Source organism: Notolepis coatsorum (genome assembly GCF_963971535.1).
Source record: "Notolepis coatsorum genome assembly, chromosome: 12".
Lineage (NCBI taxonomy): Eukaryota > Metazoa > Chordata > Actinopteri > Aulopiformes > Paralepididae > Notolepis > Notolepis coatsorum.
The window spans coordinates 6,084,497-6,105,279 of record NC_140176.1 but is presented as its reverse complement, the minus strand read 5'-3'; the positions used below and the strand labels follow the sequence as shown (position 1 = coordinate 6,105,279).

The following is a 20,783-nucleotide window of genomic DNA, read 5'->3' as shown; positions in this document are numbered from 1 at the left end:
GACAACAACAAGAGGACATAGGATTAAAGCTCAGTTATATCCACGTGTCCGCTGGACCCCGTGCATGGAGGCCAGGCTGGTTGACTTGTGGCAGCAGCAGGAATGCATATATAATGTCTCAAGCAAACATTACAATAACCGATTTGAAAAGGAGAAGTGCTGGGTTGAAATTGCCAACGCTTTGGGACAGCAAGGTGAGCAGACACTACTACAGCTCTTGAATGGCTGAACATCTGTTTGATTGATTGATTGAATTGATTGATTGAACAGATTGCAGAATGGGTACAGTACAGTACGGCTCAATACACACAATTGTTAAGGGGATGCAGACCAGAGAAAGACTTTCGTCTTGTTTACATCAGGGTCCCCCCTGTATTGGCCTACTTTCTGCTGATTGATTGATTGATTGATTGATTGATTGAAAACTTTATTAACAGATAGCAGAATGGGTACAATACAGTACGGCTCAATACAAAACAAACTGCTGAGAGGATGCAGACCAGAGAAAGACTTTCGTCTTGTTTACATCGGGGTCCCCCATTTTCAATTCATCGTGACATTTATGACATACACGACAAACGGATATACAGAACTGTGTAGCAACAAGAGATCATAAAAAATATATACATCCGATGGGGAAGAAACAGGAGAAGCTAACAGTGAGGCTAGCAGAGAAGCTAGCGCTAATGGGAGGATAGTGGAGAAGCTAACAGTGAGGCTAGTGGAGGAGGGGTTAACAACGAGACTATTCTGTGTTTAAGCATTACATCACGTGACAGAGTGTGTTATAGAAATTAGATCACGCCTATGGGTGGTCGTTAATAGACCCCCATAGGCGTGATCTAATTTCTATAACACACTCTGTCGCGTGATGTAGTGATTTTATACAATGGCCGAATTCATCCAACCGTATTGCTATACAATAAACACACAGTAATTGAAGCATAATGGAGATTTATTCACAAAACCATCAGCAGAAAAAGTAGGTAAAAAAAAAAATAAGTTGCCTCCGTGTCTAGAAGCAGCTGGGAGGTGTGGTGTTTCAAAGCATGCCATCTAACAAAACCAATTACATAATCCAACATTGTGTAAACAACTAACATATTCCAGTTAACACTTTGACTGCCGGGACCCGTCTTTAGACGTCTTTGCTGGCCATGCTAAAGTTGCCGGAGGACGCGTTACGTCGTCCTTATATCAATATTTCAAAAATCTGCGATCGGATTCATATGTCCCCTCCGCTGGCCTGAGATCCACCAGCAGGACCCACTGAGCTCTCTGGCGGTTCAGGAGCGCCATCTGGTGGCCGATCGGCGCAATCGCCAAACAGGATGTTGAATAGAGGTTGTCCTAGACGACCGTAGTACTTCCGGGCGCTCGCTATAGGTCATGGGACTCTGGCTCGTCACGCTACACGGTGATCGATTGGCAATAACTCGATAAACAACATGATTTGGACGTATATACCATTATACAAGCTGGAGATGGACCGGGTAAAAATATATCCCATAATGATAAGATTTCTACTCGACGATGATCGCCCAACGGCGCGCGGAGACTGGGGTGAGTTTTAGCGTGTAACGTTACCGTCTTCGATACTAACTGCTATTATCAACATTTGACCCACATTAGATGATTGGTATAACGCTGCCCACGGAATTATAAACGCCCCCTCGCCCATCCGGTCAACATCAGATGACGTGTAGTAACTTCTAGAAGTACGTCTAGTTGGAATTTTTTATATCGCGCTGATTGCCATCAAACTGTATTTCATCATCAATATAATGCATTTGGGGCTATATATCACGTTCTGGAGAAAGATGCAGAAAGAGATGAAAACATACTTATACATTAGACCATACTTTACTATGAATATGTGAATGAAAAAGTTTAACGTTGCTACACAATGAACAATACATATAGGACTTTGAATGGGCCCTAATAATGGCAATGTAGCAATAGAATTTAAAAAGTTATAGCCCTGCAAAGAAGGGGACTTTCTCCATAGACAAATAGCGCTGGCAATCTATGGTATATCATGAATTTAACCTTAGGCAGCCAAAGTGTTAACGGTATCTTTTTTAAATTATTTGTTACGAATATATCCATACTTCCATTGTGTCCGGGACATCCAGTGAAATCGCTTCGTGCGACAGTGTCCTTTGCAGAGGCAGGTTGCGACAAAGCATGCCATCTAACAGTGAAGTTAGCGGTTGTTATTGGATTGATTGATTGATTGATTGAAAATTGTATTACCAGATTGCAGAATGGGTACAGTACAGTACGGCTCAATACACACAATTGTTAAGGGGATGCAGACCAGAGAAAGACTTTCGTCTTGTTTACATCAGGGTCCCCCGTTTTTGAATGAGTCGTTATGACGATATCAATACATCCATTCATAAAGATTATTGTCCGGAATGTCCGCCATCTTGGTTTCATTCCTAAAAACACGAACGGCGAAGTGATTCGGAAAACAAAGTAATTCGGTTGTGGGCGGGTTCTGGGATCACGTGGAGTGTGTTATGAGAAATAACAACGTCTGAAAGAAGTGTTTCAGCCAATCGGAATCAAGACATTTGCATGCCATTGTATAATGCCAGGGAAACACTCTAAATTCCTCTCAGTCCAATCAAACTACTACCCAGCCTGATTATCCTGGAGCACCACAGAGTTGTTGTGCCATCTCCCTGAACATACCAGTAATCGTAACCAGCCAATGGCATGGTAAAAGTTATTGCTATAAACACACATCATCTAGGCCTAGTATACGTTCTGATAACCTCAAAGTTATCAAGGTCCAGCCAAAGCAGATCTCCTCTCCTGACGTGGAAGTCCAACAAATGAAATTAGCCCTCCTAAATGTCAGATATCTGAATAATAAAACCTTTTTAGTTAATGATCTGAACCTCTTTTTTAAAAAAAAAGTATTGATCTTTTTCCCCCTCCTTTTTCCTCCGTTTTTCTCCCATCCCAATGTTAGTCGTTATGCCAATTCCAAATCCCCTTCCTGGTCGCTGCGCACCTACCCCCCACAGTAGGTCTGGGAGAGTGGAGGCTATCACGTGCTTCCTCCAACACACGTGTAGCCAATCAACCGCTTCTTTTCACCTGGCAGAGCGGACTCTCACTGAGAGGGTGTAACGTGTGGAAGGATCACACTACCCCTCTTAGATCCTTTCCTCGATGAGCAGGCGCCCCGACCGAACTGTAGGAGTCGCTGTTTACAACGACCAGGACCCACCCACCGGCTTTCCCACCCCTAACACTGCCAATTGTGTTAGTATGAACGACCAGCCAAGCTGGTAGCAATGCCGAGAGCTGGGCTCGAACCCAGCGTCTCCTGCATTGGTGGCGAGCGCCTTGCCCACTGCACCACCTAGCCGCCCTTTGATGATCTGAACCTCTTAAAAATCGGACGGCCCGAATGTGGGCCGTCACACGGACTTGCGCGCACGTCACGGCACTTTGCCCTCTTCTGTCGGCTCCAGGCTGCGTTTTCACCAATCAACCGATACATTGTTGGAAAGTTGAATTTGCCGCCTTTCGATCGTCGCCCCACTCGACCTATTGCGTGATTCCATTCTCGAGTTACAAGACGAAACATCCGACGAGCGTCATTCGACGAGCCGCTCGGACGAGTGACCAAGTGCGGTTGTGAACGGTCCTGAACTGACCGGTCACCTCTGATGGCGAAACTGTTTTACCACCGGGTATTTTTATTCTGCCTATTATTATGCACTTCCTGTCAAATTCATGTGTCAGTTTTTATGCTCATTTGTATCTTACTACCTCTTACGCACTGATTGTTAGACTCATTACATGCACAATGTGATTATTGTATTGTAAATGTGGGCTAGTATTTTATTGATTTATTGTACTGTAAAGTAGAGTACTATAGATGAGAGCATTTTTATTGCACTGTACTATTTTACTCCGTCTATTCTATTTTACTCTTTTATTACTGTCTATTTTTAAATGGCCATAGAATCAAACTGTAAACAAAGAGGCCTATTAACACTTTCAGCGCCAGAGGGCGCTGTGTACCGTGTGGTAAGAAGGCCACCGCTTGAAAGTATACGGATACATGGCGGTGTTTTCAGGGCTCAAACTATATTAAATATCATAGCTATGGATATAATACTATTGCCCATTTGACATCGAGTATCTATCGTTCAATTTGTGAAAAAGATTTTTTTTTCATCCATACATTCCCGTTTTATACCGTGGTGAATATGAGTATAGTTTTAGAGTAATCCTGTCTAATCCCAGAAAACTACGCTATGCAGCGTTTAGTGCATTTCACTCAAAACCGTGCCGTTTCTCGCCTGTATCGACAATCAATCTGAAATCAACGCTATATTATCGGTATTATGTTTCATCATGAATGCATGAAGGGGGGGGGGGGGGGGGCTCGTTTTCCTATGCTTTGATCGTCACCAACGGAATACGTTACACACACACATGACACACATACGGTCGGATCGCAGTGAATGGATTCTTGGATCAACGCAAGATTGATACCATATAGCCCTTACCTTGACTAGGATGTACTCCAAAAAGAATATTCCAATTATCTGATTACCATTTCCAAGTATTGATGTCGATCGTGTTGCCAACATAATCCACCAAAGAACATGAACCGGGAGTGCTTGATTCTCCTCAATCCATGTGTTATAAACGCTTGTCCTACCCGACAAGGTAAACCCGGACCGGACTTTTTAGATCGACGCACAGCCCAAGCCAGAGAGTTTCAAAGGATGTGCAATACCGGCCGCAAGGCGGCAGGCGGCGGTATTGGACGTTTGCGATCTCAGACCCATTCCCAATGATAACATCAGGCTCCCTGGATGGATAATCAATGGAAAATAGCGAATAAAAGAAATAACGACCAAAACCAGACTATACTCGGGTCTGGAGCCAAACGTTTGGCGAGTTAACCCGACTATACTCTGGTCCGGCGCTGAAAGTGTTAAGATGTTGGATCCTAATATGAAAAACAATGTGATTTAATGCTTTAGTCTATGCCATAATGCGGTCTATTTTATGCTAGTTTTATACTTATTTTATGTCTGCGCTTTATGCATTGCTCTTGATCTGCCAATTTCTTTACTGCTGTGAAGCACTTTGAGCTGCAATTCTTGTATGAAAGGTGCTATACAAATAACGTTTTTTATAATAATAATTATTATTATTATTATAATAGAAAGAAAGTAAAAACGTAAACATAATTTCAATGAATTTTATAACACAGGGGTAAGTTCCAAATACGTTATTTATTTAAATACAGTGTATAAGGTTGCACAATATTTTAATGTTGGTCCTTGGAACACAAAAACAGACACACACACACACACACACACACACGCACACGCACACACACACACACACAGTGGAACAGAGGCCGAGCAATCACGTATTAAACAATGATGCATCTGTTTCTAAGCTGGCCCCAAGCTCTCACTGCTAAATGTTTTATTTCCTGTCAGTTATTGCATTAGCTAACATTGGAACATTGTTACAGTTTCCATGAGTCTCTACAGTTTTCAGATTCATATTCATATTCACAATCCTGTTAAATGTCCAGGTAGGGATCCTTCAGCTGACTGTGGTAATAATAGGCAAGCCTGAAAACGGATCAAACTTAACTTTCACAATGGACTGTGAACTAGGGATGTTCGATATTGGCTTTTTTACCGATACCGATATTGTCCAACTCTTAATTTCCGATACCGATATCAACCGATACCGATATATATGCAGGGTCCCCCCCCCCCCCCCCCCCCCCAAAAACTGAATAATTTCAGGTTAACATTACATATCTCTTGTCATGGAATTAACACAACATTATGCATACTTTTGACAATAAATAAAATCAGAATTTGTTCTTACTTGCTTGCCTGGGTAAATAAAGGTTAAATAAATGTAAAAAAAAAAATGAAAAGAGATACAGATAATTTCCGATATCACATTTTAATGCCAATATCGGCCGATAATATCGGACATCCCTACTGTGAACGCTCTATATTGGCCAGTGTTGGAAAGTAATCACTTGACTTAACATGATGCACTTTTCAAAACAATGTACGGTAAGTCTAAGTTCTGCTGACAGTTTGTATACAGGCCAAATACAATGGGTGTCAATAGGAACAGTGTCTGTGTTTTCCCCAAAAGTGCTTGTGGGCGTGAAAAAAGCCAAAGTCCCCCGATGTGCCAGTCTGTAGTCTGGTGTGTGTTAGGGATGAGTTTAGTCGTGCCAGTCTCCACATTCGATTTTCATGTCGGAGTAGAAAAATATATATATTATTATTATTATTATTATTATTATTATTATTATTATTATTATTATTATTATTATTATTATTATTATTATTATTATTATTATTATTATTATTATTATTATTATTATTATTATAATACATATTTTTTTAAGTGAAGCAAACCATTCTTATTTAATTCATTTGTATATTTAGAGGCAGCCTAATTGATCTAAAAGATGCACATCATGCTACTGTTTCTGTTTGTTTATTAAAACCGGTTGATAGAGGGGCGGCTGGGTGGCGCAGCGGACATTGCACTCGTCACCAACGCAAGAGACACCGGGTTCGAATCCGGCTGTCGGCGTTGCCTCCGGCTTGGGCCAGCCGTCATACTAACTCAATTGGCAGAGTTAGCGGGTGGGAAGTCGAAGGGTGGTAGTCTGGTCGTTGTGAACAGCGACTCCTACAGGTCGGTTGGGGGACGCCTGCACAGCAAAGTCAGGAAAATGGCGGGGGCAGTGTGAGCCTCCCACACGTTGCACCTCGCCAATGAGAGTCTGCGCTGGCAGGTGAAAAGATGTGACAGGCTGCCTCCACATTTATTGGAGGGGACATGTAATGCAAGGCTTCTATCCTCCCTGGAACCGGCCAGTGGGGGGCACATGCGAGCAACGATCAGGACAGGGGAGGGAGAATTGGCACGAGAGGTAAATTGGGATGGGGAGAAAAATCACAGAAAAAAGGAGGAGAAAAAGTAGATTAAAAAAAACGGTTGATAGGCCAATGCAATGCCGTTATTATAGGCTACGATGGTGAATGGTGTCATTTTGATTTGCCGAGCCGATCAACGTTCTGAAGGATTATCTGAAGTGCCTATTTATGTGCAATACCCTTTGATTTGAACGATCCATTCTATTAAAAGGAACAACTGAATTGAACTGAAACTGAACATTTTAACAGAATTTAAACCGAAACAGAAAATAACCATTTCATGTTTTTATTTTTATAAAATAAAATAAAGACTAGACTAGCCCCCAAGTTTGCTACCAGCTCACTTTCATGTTGCAGCTGCTGCTTGTGTAGCTTTGTGTTTGCTGGTGAAGGTCTGGACTGTAGCTGTAGGGGTCAACAACAAAGAGCAGGCAGACTGTAGCAAGAAGGCTAGCCATATAACCTGAATGGATAAAGGGGCCTAACATTAGTGACTGTCCATTATGGTCATTTCTAGGGATGTCTGATATTATCGGCCGATATTGGCATTAAAAAGTGATATCGTAAATTATCGGTATCGGTTAAATTTCTTTTTTTAACATTCGTTTCCTTTATTTACCCAGGCAAGCAAGTAAGAACAAATTCTGATTTTATTTATTGTCAAAAGTATGCATAATGTTGTGTTAATTCCACGACAAGACATATGTAATGTTAATTACCTGAAATTATTCCGTTTTTTTTGGGGGGGGGGGGGGGGGGGGCCTGCATATATCAGTATCGGTTGATATCGGTATCGGAAATTAAGAGTTGGACAAAATCGGCATATCGGTATCGGTAAAAAAAGCCAATATCGAACATCCCTAGTAATTTCCTTTTTATGGTATAAATTCTCTAACCTTAGTGACTGTATTATGTGTTTTACGTAATTACTTTTTGACGCATCAATGGTAAATGCTTTCCATTGATGTTTTCCACACATATGCATTTCTCTCTTCAGTGTCGGAGGTGAAGACGAGGGCCACCTCTCTGAGGACACAATATACCCGACTTCTCAAGCCCAGGGACGGGTGGCGGAGTGGGAAGAGCCTGTCGCAAAAACAGCAGTGGATACTGAAGAGACTCACGTTTCTTAAAGTGCACGTTACTGCCCGCGTGACTGAGATCAGCGTAAGTACCACCTTGCAGGGTTTCCGCTCGAAAAAAAATTCGATGTAAAATGCAATATTTTATTTATTTTTTATTGCAAAATCAACTCCGCCTCTCTTTGTTAACTACAACAAGCAATGCTGTTTGTTATTTAAGATGAGGTCGGACTCGGCACTGACAGATTTGTGTTCATTGTGCTGCTTGTATAAAGCCTCAAATGACGGCTTACAATATTTCATGAAAGCAATGTGTTTTGTTTGTCTAAGATTTACTTTACAGCACTGACAAAGTTGAACAAAGTGCTGTACACGTCCCACAACATAATAAATAAAATAAAATAAAATAAAATAAGATTTATTTAATATTTTTTATCTTTTTTTTTAATCTCGAAGCTTCGAATTAAAATCGAATCTCGGCCCGAAGCTTCGAATGCCAAAAAAAATTCAAAGGTCAGCCCTAATCGAGAGTACGCCAAAGAAATGACCAATGAGAACTCTGATATAGGGAGGTGTAGTGGTTACGTCATTGTTGTTTCCGGCCGGTCCACCTCGCTTGAAATTGCAATGTATTCTCAATGGACACATTTCCAAAATCGCCTCGTTTAAAATAAAACAAATAAAGCATGAACATTGGCATGGTGTACCTCTTCTGTGTGCATGCATATAACTCACTTTGTGAGAACTCTGATATTTTCTGTGAAATGGGATGGAGGGGGGGGGGGGGGGTGCATATAACCAGAACGCTGATATTTCCTGTGAAGTGGGATGGGGGGGGGGGGGGGGGGGGGGTGCATATAACTCACTTCCTGAGAACTCTTATTTCCCGCAACATGGGGGCGGGGCCATATGGTTCCCGCAAGGACATCGGTAGTTTACGCAACACTGGGGAGAAGCGAACATATAAACGCTTGCATAGCAGCTTTTATATATATAGCACCACTTCTCTTGGTGCTCTGTGTGGTTCCTCTTCATGTTTCACTATGAATTGAAAATGGGGGACCCTGATGTAACTTAAACAAGACAAACGTCTTTCTCTGGTCTGCATCCCCTTAACAATTGTGTGTATTGAGCCATACTGTATTGTACCCATTCTGCAATCTGTTAAATAAAGTTTTCATTCATTCATTCATTCATTCATTCATTCATTCATTCATTCATTCATTCATTCATGTTCTCAGAAGAAAAGGTTTTCTGCCGGTGAAGTTTTGTCACAGCTCTCTGACGGTGAAAGTGGCGGAAAAGAATGTGTCTTGAGACCCTGATTATGAGGTGTCCTCCTCTGATGAGAATGAGACCCTTAGTGCAGATGCTCCTGTTGTCTCCACAAGCACGAGTACTTTACACAAATGGAAAGTTATCAGGGTCCCGCTCCCCACTTGAACAACAGGGTAGGTGTAGTGCTGCCAATATCATAGAAATGGTCCCAGGTTCCACCAGATACGCCGCCAGCCATGTCCAAGACATGAAGTCAGCATTCAAGCTCTTCATAACACCATCAACTGAGGAGGATATACCTGAGATGATGAATTTAGAGGGGAGTGTTTGGGGACAGTTGGAAGGAGTTGGATGGGACCCACCTGCAAGCCTACACTGTTGCTCATTTTAGCAGGAGTGTACAAATCAAAAGGAGAAGCAACAGCAAGTCTTTGGAAGGCTGACACTGGAAGGGCAATATTTCCAGCCACCATGTCTCTAAAGACATTCAGTGGTGTAAAAAAAAGTACCCAGAAATGATACTTAAGTGAAAGTATGGGTACCGTCTCAAAATCTTACTCAAGTAAAAGTCAGAGTATCTGGCTAAAAACACACTTGAGTAAAAGTAAAAAAAAAATCTACTTTTAAATGTACTTAAGTACTAAAAAGTAAAAGTGAAAACTTTTTTTCTGACTGTCTATTATTCTGATAGCAGGTGTTTAATCAAAGATCCCCGTCTTGCACAAGGACCAATCAGCATGGGTATGGGCGGGTTCATTTTCCATTGATGGGGATTTGATTGGCTGTTTTTAAATAAAGTGTGGCCGAAGGATTAATAACGTTAACTTTAGTTTGGCCAGAGAAACAAATATACTAATTAAAATGGTTGGACCTGCGAGATTTGTACTTTGTAGGTCTGCATTTTAAATGTAAGGAGTAAAAAGTGTGTTTTTTTTCTCTGAACTGTAATTGAGTAAAAGTACAAGTATACAAACCTAATAATACTCTAGTAAAGTACAAATCCCCAAAAACAGTACTTAAGTATTGTAACAAAGTACAATTACTCAAGTACTTTACACCCCTGCATTCCATATTATATCTTGTCATACGCTTTGATGACAGAGAAATGAGACAGGGCCGACAAGACTGTGATAAACTTGCAGCAAAGATCTTTCTTTAAAACTTTACGTCAGTGAGTTTTTATGGTGATTTATATATTTTTCGATAGTCACATAATAGGTATTCTGGATGTATAATGGGGTGGGTGGGGGGGGGAAGTGGGGGTAATGTTTTATTGAAATGGTTATTTACTGTAAGTACTAGTCAACAAAGAAAGATAAAACAACACATGAAACATCCATTTGGGTAACAGTTTTGATTATGATCATTTTCTACAGGTTTAAACTGCCGGGGTCAAAATGACCCCGAGGATAAAGGGTGTAAAGTACATTGAGGATGACAGGAGGCTTCAGCGTGTCAGTAGTCAATAGTCTGCATCGATGTCTATGAACGTTACGCGAAGTAACAACAACATAGTGTTGACACACAATTTGGAAATGTACAAACACAAACTGTTGTTCAATCTTTTAGATAACGCTATGGTAGCTGTATTTCAACACAACACATATTTAGTAGTAACATTATTCCAGTCCATAGAATCCTCGTTTCTATGGGGATAACCTGTTAATCCTTTTTATTGATCTGTTAATCCTTTTTATTGATCTGTTCATCCTTTTTTATTGATCTGTTAAATCCTTTTTATTGATCTGTTCATCCTTTTTATTGATCTGTTAATCCTTTTTATTGATCTGTTAATCCTTTTTATTGACCTGTTAATCCTTTTTATTGATCTGTTAATCCTTTTTTATTGATCTGTTAATCCTTTTTATTGATATGTTAATCCTTTTTATTGACCTGTTAATCCTTTTTATTGACCTGTTAATCCTTTTTATTGATCTGTTAATCCTGTTTTATTGATCTCTTAATCCTGTTTTATTGATCTGTTAATCCTTTTTTATTGATCTGTTAATCCTTTTTATTGATCTGTTAATCCTTTTTATTGACCCGTTAATCCTCTTTATTGATCTGTTAATCCTTTTTTATTGATCTGTTAATCCTTTTTATTAATCTGTTCATCCTTTTTATTGATCTGTTAATCCTTTTTATTGATCTGTTAATCCTTTTTATTGACCTGTTAATCCTTTTTATTGATCTGGTAATCCTTTTTATTGACCTGTTAATCCTTTTTATTGATCTCTTAATCCTTTTTTATTGATCTGTTAATCCTTTTTTATTGATCTGTTAATCCTTTTTTATTGATCTGTTAATCCTTTTTATTGATCCGTTAATCCTTTTTATTGACCTGGTAATCCTTTTTATTGATCTGTTAATCCTTTTTATTGATCTGTTAATCCTTTTTTATTGATCTGTTAATCCTTTTTATTGATCTGTTAATCCTTTTTATTGACCCGTTAATCCTTTTTATTGATCTGTTAATCCTTTTTATTGACCCGTTAATCCTTTTTATTGATCTGTTAATCCTTTTTATTGATCTGTTAATCCTTTTTATTGATCTGTTAATCCTTTTTATTGATCTGTTCATCCTTTTTATTGATCTGTTAATCCTTTTTATTGACCTGTTAATCCTTTTTATTGATCTGTTCATCCTTTTTTATTGATCTGTTCATCCTTTTTATTGATCTGTTAATCCTTTTTATTGACCTGTTAATCCTTTTTGTTAATCCTTTTTATTGATCTGTTAATCCTTTTTATTGATCTGTTAATCCTTTTTATTGATCTGTTAATCCTTTTTATTGACCCGTTAATCCTTTTTATTGACCCGTTAATCCTTTTGATTGATCTGTTAATCCTTTTTATTGATCTGTTAATCCTTTTTATTGACCTGTTAATCCTTTTTATTGATCTGTTAATCCTTTTTATTGATCTGTTCATCCTTTTTATTGATCTGTTAATCCTTTTTATTGACCTGTTAATCCTTTTTATTGATCTGTTCATCCTTTTTTATTGATCTGTTAATCCTTTTTATTGACCTGTTAATCCTTTTTATTGATCTGTTAATCCTTTTTATTGATCTGTTAATCCTTTTTATTGATCTGTTAATCCTTTTTTATTGATCTGTTAATCCTTTTTATTGATCTGTTAATCCTTTTTTATTGATCTGTTAATCCTTTTTTATTGACCTGTTAATCCTTTTTATTAACGTGTTAATCTTCTTCATAGGCCAAGCCGAACGCAGACGCACCGAACGCAGACGCACTGAACGCAGACGCACCGAACGCAGACGCACTGAACGCAGACGCACCGAACGCAGACGCACTGAACGCAGACGCACTGAACGCAGACGCACCGAACGCAGACGCACCGAACGCAGACGCACCGAACGCAGACGCAGCACGGGTCGATGAAGACGAAGGGGCCGATGATCCAGACGGTCTCTGCGACGAGGAGGCGGAGATGTCGGGTGTGTGCATCACGCCACTCGACGTGTCTTCCGCCACGCCCACCACGCCCGTGTCGAGCAGCCCGCCCCCGTCAGCACAGCAGCACGCCTCTGAACAGCAGCGCCCCCCTGGTCCTCCACCCCGCCACGCCCCCCCCACCCGTCTGAAGCCCGCGAAGAAGAAGAAGCACAAGAGGCTCGATCAGGCCGAGGACCTGGAGCTGCAGAAACTGTTGATATTAAAGCAGATCTCCGCGGCGATCCAAGCCCCTCCCTCCTCCGGGACCGGTGGTGCGGTGGCGGCGTTCGCCCAGCAGGTGGCCGAGGAGCTGAGGCTCATCACGGACCCTCTCCTGCAGATCAGGGTGAAGAGGCAGATCATGAACATCCTGTACGAGGCCCAGGAGTCCGGTCACCGTCTGTCGGAATACGCCCCGCTCTCGCCGAACACCTCCTCCTCCTCCTCCGCATGTCAGCCATCGCCACTTCCAGCCGGCTGCAAAGAGGAGCTGGAGGAGGAGAAGGCTCCCTGTCTGGTCGAGGAGGCTCCTGGGATTAAAGAGGAACCGCAGGACGCCTGGATGGGTCTGTCCTCCTCAGGGGAACCACATATTGAGGTGTTCCTCAAGTGAGACCCAGAGCCCCACGGACTAATGTGTTCCTCAAGTGAGACCCAGAGCCCCACAGACTAATGTGTTCCTCAAGTGAGACCCAGAGCCCCACGGACTAATGTGTTCCTCAAGTGAGACCCAGAGCCCCACAGACTAATGTGTTCCTCAAGTGAGACCCAGAGCCCCACGGACTAATGTGTTCCTCAAGTGAGACCCAGAGCCCCACGGACTAATGTGTTCCTCAAGTGAGACCCAGAGCCCCACAGACTAATGTGTTCCTCACAGATGTGTCTCTGCCCCCCCCCCCCCCCCCCCCAACAGGGACTCATACACACCTTCTACTAAAGCATTTTAGTCCAGGCTCTCTGAGGGCCCTCCCTCAGCTCAGGCCCCCCCCCCCCCCCAACAGGGACTCATACACACCTTCTACTAAAGCTGGGGTTCTCAAACTTTTTCATAACGCGACCCCATTTTATTTAGGATTTCTTTTGGGGGACACCACACACTTAACACTTTGAGTGCCACGGACGCGTTTTGTCGTTAGTTCATGCCGCCAGTTGAGTGCCACCAACGCTATATAGTGTTTGTTTGTCGTATTTTTTTTTTATTAGTGATTTGAATTCATATTTCATCAATCGAGCCTCACGCTATAGTGTTGCAGACTCTCTGAGCTCAATTGGGAAAATGCTATCAAACGGAAATGAACCGATTAAAAAAAAAAAAAAAAATCCGTCTCGACAATGTTGACTGCAAACAAGTCATTGATAAACGACGGCCAGATTAGACACATAGCCATAATTTAAGACAGAGATTATGCGTTCACAACGCTATCATTGAAGTGGGTGGCGGCATTCAACAGGGTTTTACCACGTTAACAAGTGGTAACCAAAGTGTTAATGTATCGCGTAATTTCAACATGGAATTAAGGAATATCAAAATAAAAGCACACGTTGTTGAACTTGATCGTGCATATTTATTAGAAAATTTAATTACAGCACTATGTTATCAATACACATTTATAGAACGAGGCGTATTTAGCCAAAATATGTTGCCAGAACATAAAAAAAAAAAAAATCCTTTTCTAATGTTTTTCTTTTTTTTTTACTTGCCAATGCGCCTGTCACCTACCCACGACCCCAATTTGGGTCGCGACCCGTAGTTTGAGAACCACTGTACTAATTTGAGTCCAGGCCTTCTGAGGGCCGTCCCCCAGCTCAGGGGCTTATTCAGCATGGACATTTTTAATTTTTTTTCGAAAACCACTAATCGACGAACAAGTCTTGATCGACTCGATAAACTCTGATTAATTGACTAAGGAGGAGGCCGCCTTTGTTGCAATAATTTGTGACATGATTAGCAGACATTATGAGAGGGCGACAGTGCCTTGCAGGTTCCCGGTTAGATTCTGGCTCCTCCCAGCAGTGTGTTGAAGTGTCCTTGAGCAAGTCATGTACCTGGAGGGTATATTAGGAACAGGTATAATGTATTCATCATGTACCTGGTATATTAGGAACACTTGTGACTAGGGGTGTAGCGGTACACAAATACCACGGTACGATACGTACCTCGGTTTTGAAGTCCAAGGTTCGGTACGGGTTTTCGGTACAGTGGGGGAAGTTTGGCTTTCCATGTTCCACTCAGGGGTGATGTAGTGTGCAGTAACTAATTGTACTTGTAGGGCTGTCAACGAATATTCTATATTGAAATTAATAATCGACTTGTAAAAAAATAATAATAATTATATTAGATTGTGAAAAAAACAGCCCCCAGTGGGCGGTCGTCAGTGGTTAACATACCGTTGTATTCGTTCGGTACACTACACAGTCGTTCGGTACGGTACACACTGAAACGGTTCGGTACGGTACTACGGATACTTGTGCCTTTAGACCCCTAGGTGTAATGTATTCATCATGTACCTGGATGGTATATTAGGAGCAGGTGTAATGTATTCATCATGTACCTGGATAGTATATTAGGAGCAGGTGTAATGTATTCATCATGTACCTGGATAGTATATTAGGGGCAGGTGTAATGTATTCATCATGTACCTGGATAGTATATTAGGGGCAGGTGTAATGTATTCATCATGAACCTGGATAGTATATTAGGGGCAGGTGTAATGTATTCATCATGTACCTGGATAGTATATTAGGGGCAGGTGTAATGTATTCATCATGTACCTGGATGGTATATTAGGGGAACAGGTGTAATGTATTCATCATGTACCTGGATGGTATATTAGGAGCAGGTGTAATGTATTCATCATGTACCTGGATGGTATATTAGGAACAGGTGTAATGTGTTCATCATGTACCTGGATGGTATATTAGGAGCAGGTGTAATGTATTCATCATGTACCTGGATGGTATATTAGGAACAGGTGTAATGTATTCATCATGAACCTGGATGGTATATTAGGAACAGGTGTAATGTATTCATCATGTACCTGGATGGTATATTAGAAACAGGTGTAATGTCTTCATCGTGTACCTGGATAGATTGTACAGCTACGTATGTACCAATGCATTTCAAAAGTTGGATACAAATTTTATTTTCTTGTACTTTTTAAAGTTTTTATATAAGAATTCCGCTGTTCCTGACAAAACATCCTCACATACAAACTCCAATCAATAAATATGATCATTGTGTGTGATCTGTAAAATAACTGCCCACTCCCCGATGTATCCACTCATTCTAAATGTATATGCAGTACATTGTCTTGCATTGTATTTGATTTAACCTTTATTTAACCAGTAAGTCCCATTGAGATACAAGATGTCTTTTGCAAGGGAGACCTGCTCAAGATAACAGCAGCAATAAAATATACAGTACATCACACAAGACGTAGAATATACACAACAACAAATGTGAATAGCTGAAAGCGCTACAGAAGCACACTCATCATCAGGGACCAAAATCACAAAGCAACGACACTCTTCCTGCAAGGAGCTCTGCAAGTGAGACCAGGGCCTCCAGGTGGGTGAGACCAGGGCCTCCAGGGGGGTGAGACCAGGGCCTCCAGGTGGGTGAGACCAGGGCCTCCAGGGGGGTGAGACCAGGGCCTCCAGGGGGGTGAGACCAGGGCCTCCAGGGGGGTGAGACCAGGGCCTCCAGGTGGGTGAGACCAGGGCCTCCAGGGGGGTGAGACCAGGGCCTCCAGGGGGGTGAGACCAGGGCCTCCAGGGGGGTGAGACCAGGGCCTCCAGGGGGGTGAGACCAGGGCCTCCAGGGGGGTGAGACCAGGGCCTCCAGGGGGGTGAGACCAGGGCCTCCAGGGGGGTGAGACCAGGGCCTCCAGGGGGGTGAGACCAGGGCCTCCAGGGGGGTGAATCCAGGGCCTCCAGGGGGGTGAGACCAGGGCCTCCAGAGGGGTGAGACCAGGGCCTCCAGGGGGGTGAGACCAGGGCCTCCAGGGGGGTGAGCTCCTGCAAGTCCTTGTGCTTGCATACAGCCATCTTAATTGTTAGTTTCATTATGCATTGTGTGTTGAGTACTGACTTTTAACAATTTTATTTTTGCAATAATAATTGTTTTTGTATGTTTTTTTTTTTACCCAAGGAAGACTAGCTGGTTGCTATGGCACCAGCTAATGGGGATCCTTAATACAAATCAAATCAAATCAAACCTTCCACGTCAGAGGTACAAAGTGGGAGAAGGCTGTCTCCAGTTTCAGTGACTATGGCAAATGGCTGCTTTTTTATATAGCGCTTTTATACAAAGCGCTTTACAATTTGTTCCTCACATTTGACCCATTCACTCACACATTCACACACCGACGGCGGAGGCGACCATGATGCAAGGTGCCAACCTGCTCATCGGGCGCAATTAGGGGCTAAGTGTCTTGCCCAAGGACACATCGGCACGCTGCCCGGGAGGAGCGGGAATCGAACCGGGAACCTCCGGATTGCCAGACGACCGCTCTACCTCTCAAGCCACTGTCGCCCCAGTCTGGGAATATTTTAAGTAGACGTCTAGTAGACTTGGTCTGGCAGGCAGCTACTACATGCAAAGGAAAGTAAGCTACAGAGGTATAGGGGAAGCTTCCCTATAGGACGGCCTATATATAAAGATGTACATGTGTGATTTGAATTGAGTTAGTAAATTGGAATGAACTTATTTAATAATGGTGTTCAATTATTATTGTTTTTTTTAATATTCATATTCATTGGTTATGTACTGATAGTTATTTGTCAGTAGTTAGTAACACTATTACAGTATTACCTCAAGCCAAACACCAACTTCCTCTGGTGTGAGGAATACAAGCCAAACAACTGCCTCTTTGCACTGCTGCGGTCAGGCAAGCGCTACCGGAGTCTCATGGCAAGCACAGAGAGACTCAGAAGGAGCTTCTATCCCCAGGCAAGCGCTACCGGAGTCTCGTGGCCAGTACAGAGAGACTCAGAAGGAGCTTATATCCCCAGGCAAGCGCTACCGGAGTCTCGTGGCCGGTAGAGAGAGACTCAGAAGGAGCTTCTATCCCCAGGCAAGCACTACCGGAGTCTCACGGCCGGTACAGAGAGACTCAGAAGGAGCTTCTATCCCCAGGCAAGCGCTACCCGAGTCTCATGGCCGGTACAGAGAGACTCGGAAGGAGCTTCTATCCCCAGGAAAGCGCTACCGGAGTCTCGTGGCCAGTACAGAGAGACTCAGAAGGAGTTTCTATCCCCAGGCAAGCGCTACCGGAGTCTCATGGCCGGTACAGAGAGACTCAGAAGGAGCTTCTATCCCCAGGGCCATCAGGATGCTCAACGACTCCATGTAACAACCCATCATCTACACTCACTGCACACACATCCACATGCACACACTCACTTTAAACAAAGACTCACCTTACCACTCACTTTAGACACTTTAACACTACATTATATTTATCTATTATTAAAGACATTTGCACTACATTCATACCTCATTTGCATTTGCACCTTACCTCAACGTTTTGTATCTCATTTTCTGCATTGTACCTCACTGTTATCATTTGTACTGTATATTAGTATATTGTATATTCTTCTTTACTTACTTTTTTACTTACTTTCGTACTGTATGAAGCGCACTCAGGGGCTCATACAGAACCAAGCATTTCACCGTAAAGTATGTGTATTTTATAGTGATAATTAATAAACAAACGTGAAACTTCCTCCGTGCCTATATATGGGACACGAGGGGGCAGCTCCACACAGTGTTTAAAGATCAACCATGTAGTGGCAGGGACAGGGAATCGTGGTAAATCACCCTTCATCGCAATGTAGATGTTTTTGTATTTACTGGTATATTTCTGTTATGTATTTAGTCCAATAATTATTATATAATAATAATAATTTATATTCTGTCTTGATGTTTTATGGTGGAAGCATTCTGTAATGAATGTTTTCAATCATTTCCTATCATCTAAAGACCCCCCTGACAGACCCCTGAGGACCACTGTTCTACAATATGGAGGCCAGCAATACACATTTATTTAATATGTGATTATGAGTTAATACGTAAATTTGGGGCCCATTTACTGGACCTTTTCAAGGGCACAGCCGTTTCTGTATTTTGGCCTGATTATTGGCATTACTGTCCTCAAGAAATTCATGGTATTTCCAAAACAATATCATGGTATTAAATAGGATTATACCATGGTATTATTGGGTGGGGACTGTACATTGGAGGTGGTTGGGGGGGGGGGGGGACTGTACAACTGTACAAGCAAAACTGTACATTGGAATATCGACGAAACCATACTTGGTTCCAAGAAGAGGGTCTTGTGTATTATTGGGTTTAATAGGACATTTACTGTACATTGGAGGGGGTTGGGTTAGGACATTTACAGGGGCCAGTTTCGAATTGCAGTATCTCGTAGGTGCTCTCTGAGAGTGGTTTTGAAAGTGGGTAGGGATTCACATTCCTTTACAGCTTTGGGTAGGGCATTCCACATTGATGTGGCATAATTGCGAAACGTGTTTAGTCCCTTGTTTGAGCCGAATCTGGGTTTCACATGATTTGTGGAGCTCCCTCTGGTGTTGTGGTCGTGGTATTCACTGACCTTTAGGAAGTATTTTGACATGTACATGGGTACCTTGGTCGTGTAGTGTATCTTGTAGAGCAGGCCCATTGCAAGTTGCTGTACTCTGTCGTCTACTCTAAGCCATCCTAGGTAGTCAAAGTGGGCAGGGGTGAGGTGGGTTCTAGGAGTAAGGTCAAGTAGTAGTCTGACCAGTTTGTTTTGTGATGTTTGTAATCTTGTATGTTTGCCTTTTAACCACTGCACAAATGAAGTTCCGAAAGGAAAATAAAGTAATTTGAAGTTTGAAGTCGAAGTTGAACCATAATGGTGGTAACACTGAAATTACCATAGTAGTACTGTCTATCTATTTTCAAAAGTCAATTATGATGAAATGAAAATGGGGGACCCTGATGTAAACAATACGAAAGTGTTTCTCTGGTCTGCATCCCCTTAATTAACAATTGTGTGTATTGAGCTGTACTGTATTGTACCCATTCTGCAATCTGTTAAATAAAGTTTTCAATCAATCAATCAACTTCCTGTCTTTTTAACTTTCTGTCTAAGTGGCGCATGTCTATGGCTTGGGGGGAAACATGCACTTTAGAATCACCAGAACGGCGTTCGAAATAGTGAAATGCCATGTTGGCCTCAATATTTTCAAAACAAATGATATGAAAAGGTTATGAAATGAACAAGAATGTGATAAAACATGTAATAAAAACGGAGCTCAACGCATTCATTTGATCAGTAGAACTCCGTTTGTTTCCCCAATACCAAGATGGCGGCGGTCTCGTGACGTCAGAGTGTCTTCGAGAATCGCGTCTCGTGCGTCCAGACACACGTGACTCTGGCGGGAAGAAGAGCTCACGTGACCTCGGGCTTTCCTTCGAGAAAAGATATTAATCACATCACTAGATTTCGAGCAAGTTTCAAGTAAGTATTAATAATACTTCACAAGAAGAGAGGACTCCTCCCTTTATATCACTGTTGGCGGCCAGTTAAGCAGGTATTAATGTGCAGCAACATGTGTAACTGATTTAGCTAACATTAGATTATCAATTTAGCTAGCAAAGGTAACACAACTGTAACTTAGCATCAGCTTTGGTCCAGAGAGGTGAGTTGGTCAGTTATGTTCAGGGATAATAATAATAGTATCATAATTACACGATGAGGCGACGCTGAGTATTTCTATATGAAGTATTGTTTACCTAGTGGCAGTGGCTGAACTTATGCAAGTGGTTGTAAATGTTCAACTAGTATAGCCTATTCACCCTGGCTACAAAAAACGAAAAAGTCTTTCAGCTAAATAGCTATTAATTTAAGCTTAGCTAGCTGTTAGAATAAATGGTAGCTAACACTTTACTGCAATTTATGTTTGCATTTCTATCTACTGTATGTGTCTGTGTCTATTGATAT

General features: G+C 41.9%; 1 protein-coding gene across 1 annotated transcript; it reads left to right on the top strand.

Annotated features, from left to right (window-relative positions):
- Positions 1-64: 64 nt before the first annotated feature.
- LOC311238633 (uncharacterized protein) lies at positions 65-13,519 on the top strand (the record flags this gene model as incomplete). Its single annotated transcript, XM_084326766.1, has 3 exons — positions 65-194; positions 7,969-8,138; positions 12,551-13,519. 3 exons carry the CDS (start codon positions 65-67, stop codon positions 13,400-13,402), a joined length of 1,152 nt encoding a protein of 383 aa, XP_084182892.1. The 3' UTR covers positions 13,403-13,519.
- Between the last annotated feature and the right edge of the window lie 7,264 nt (positions 13,520-20,783).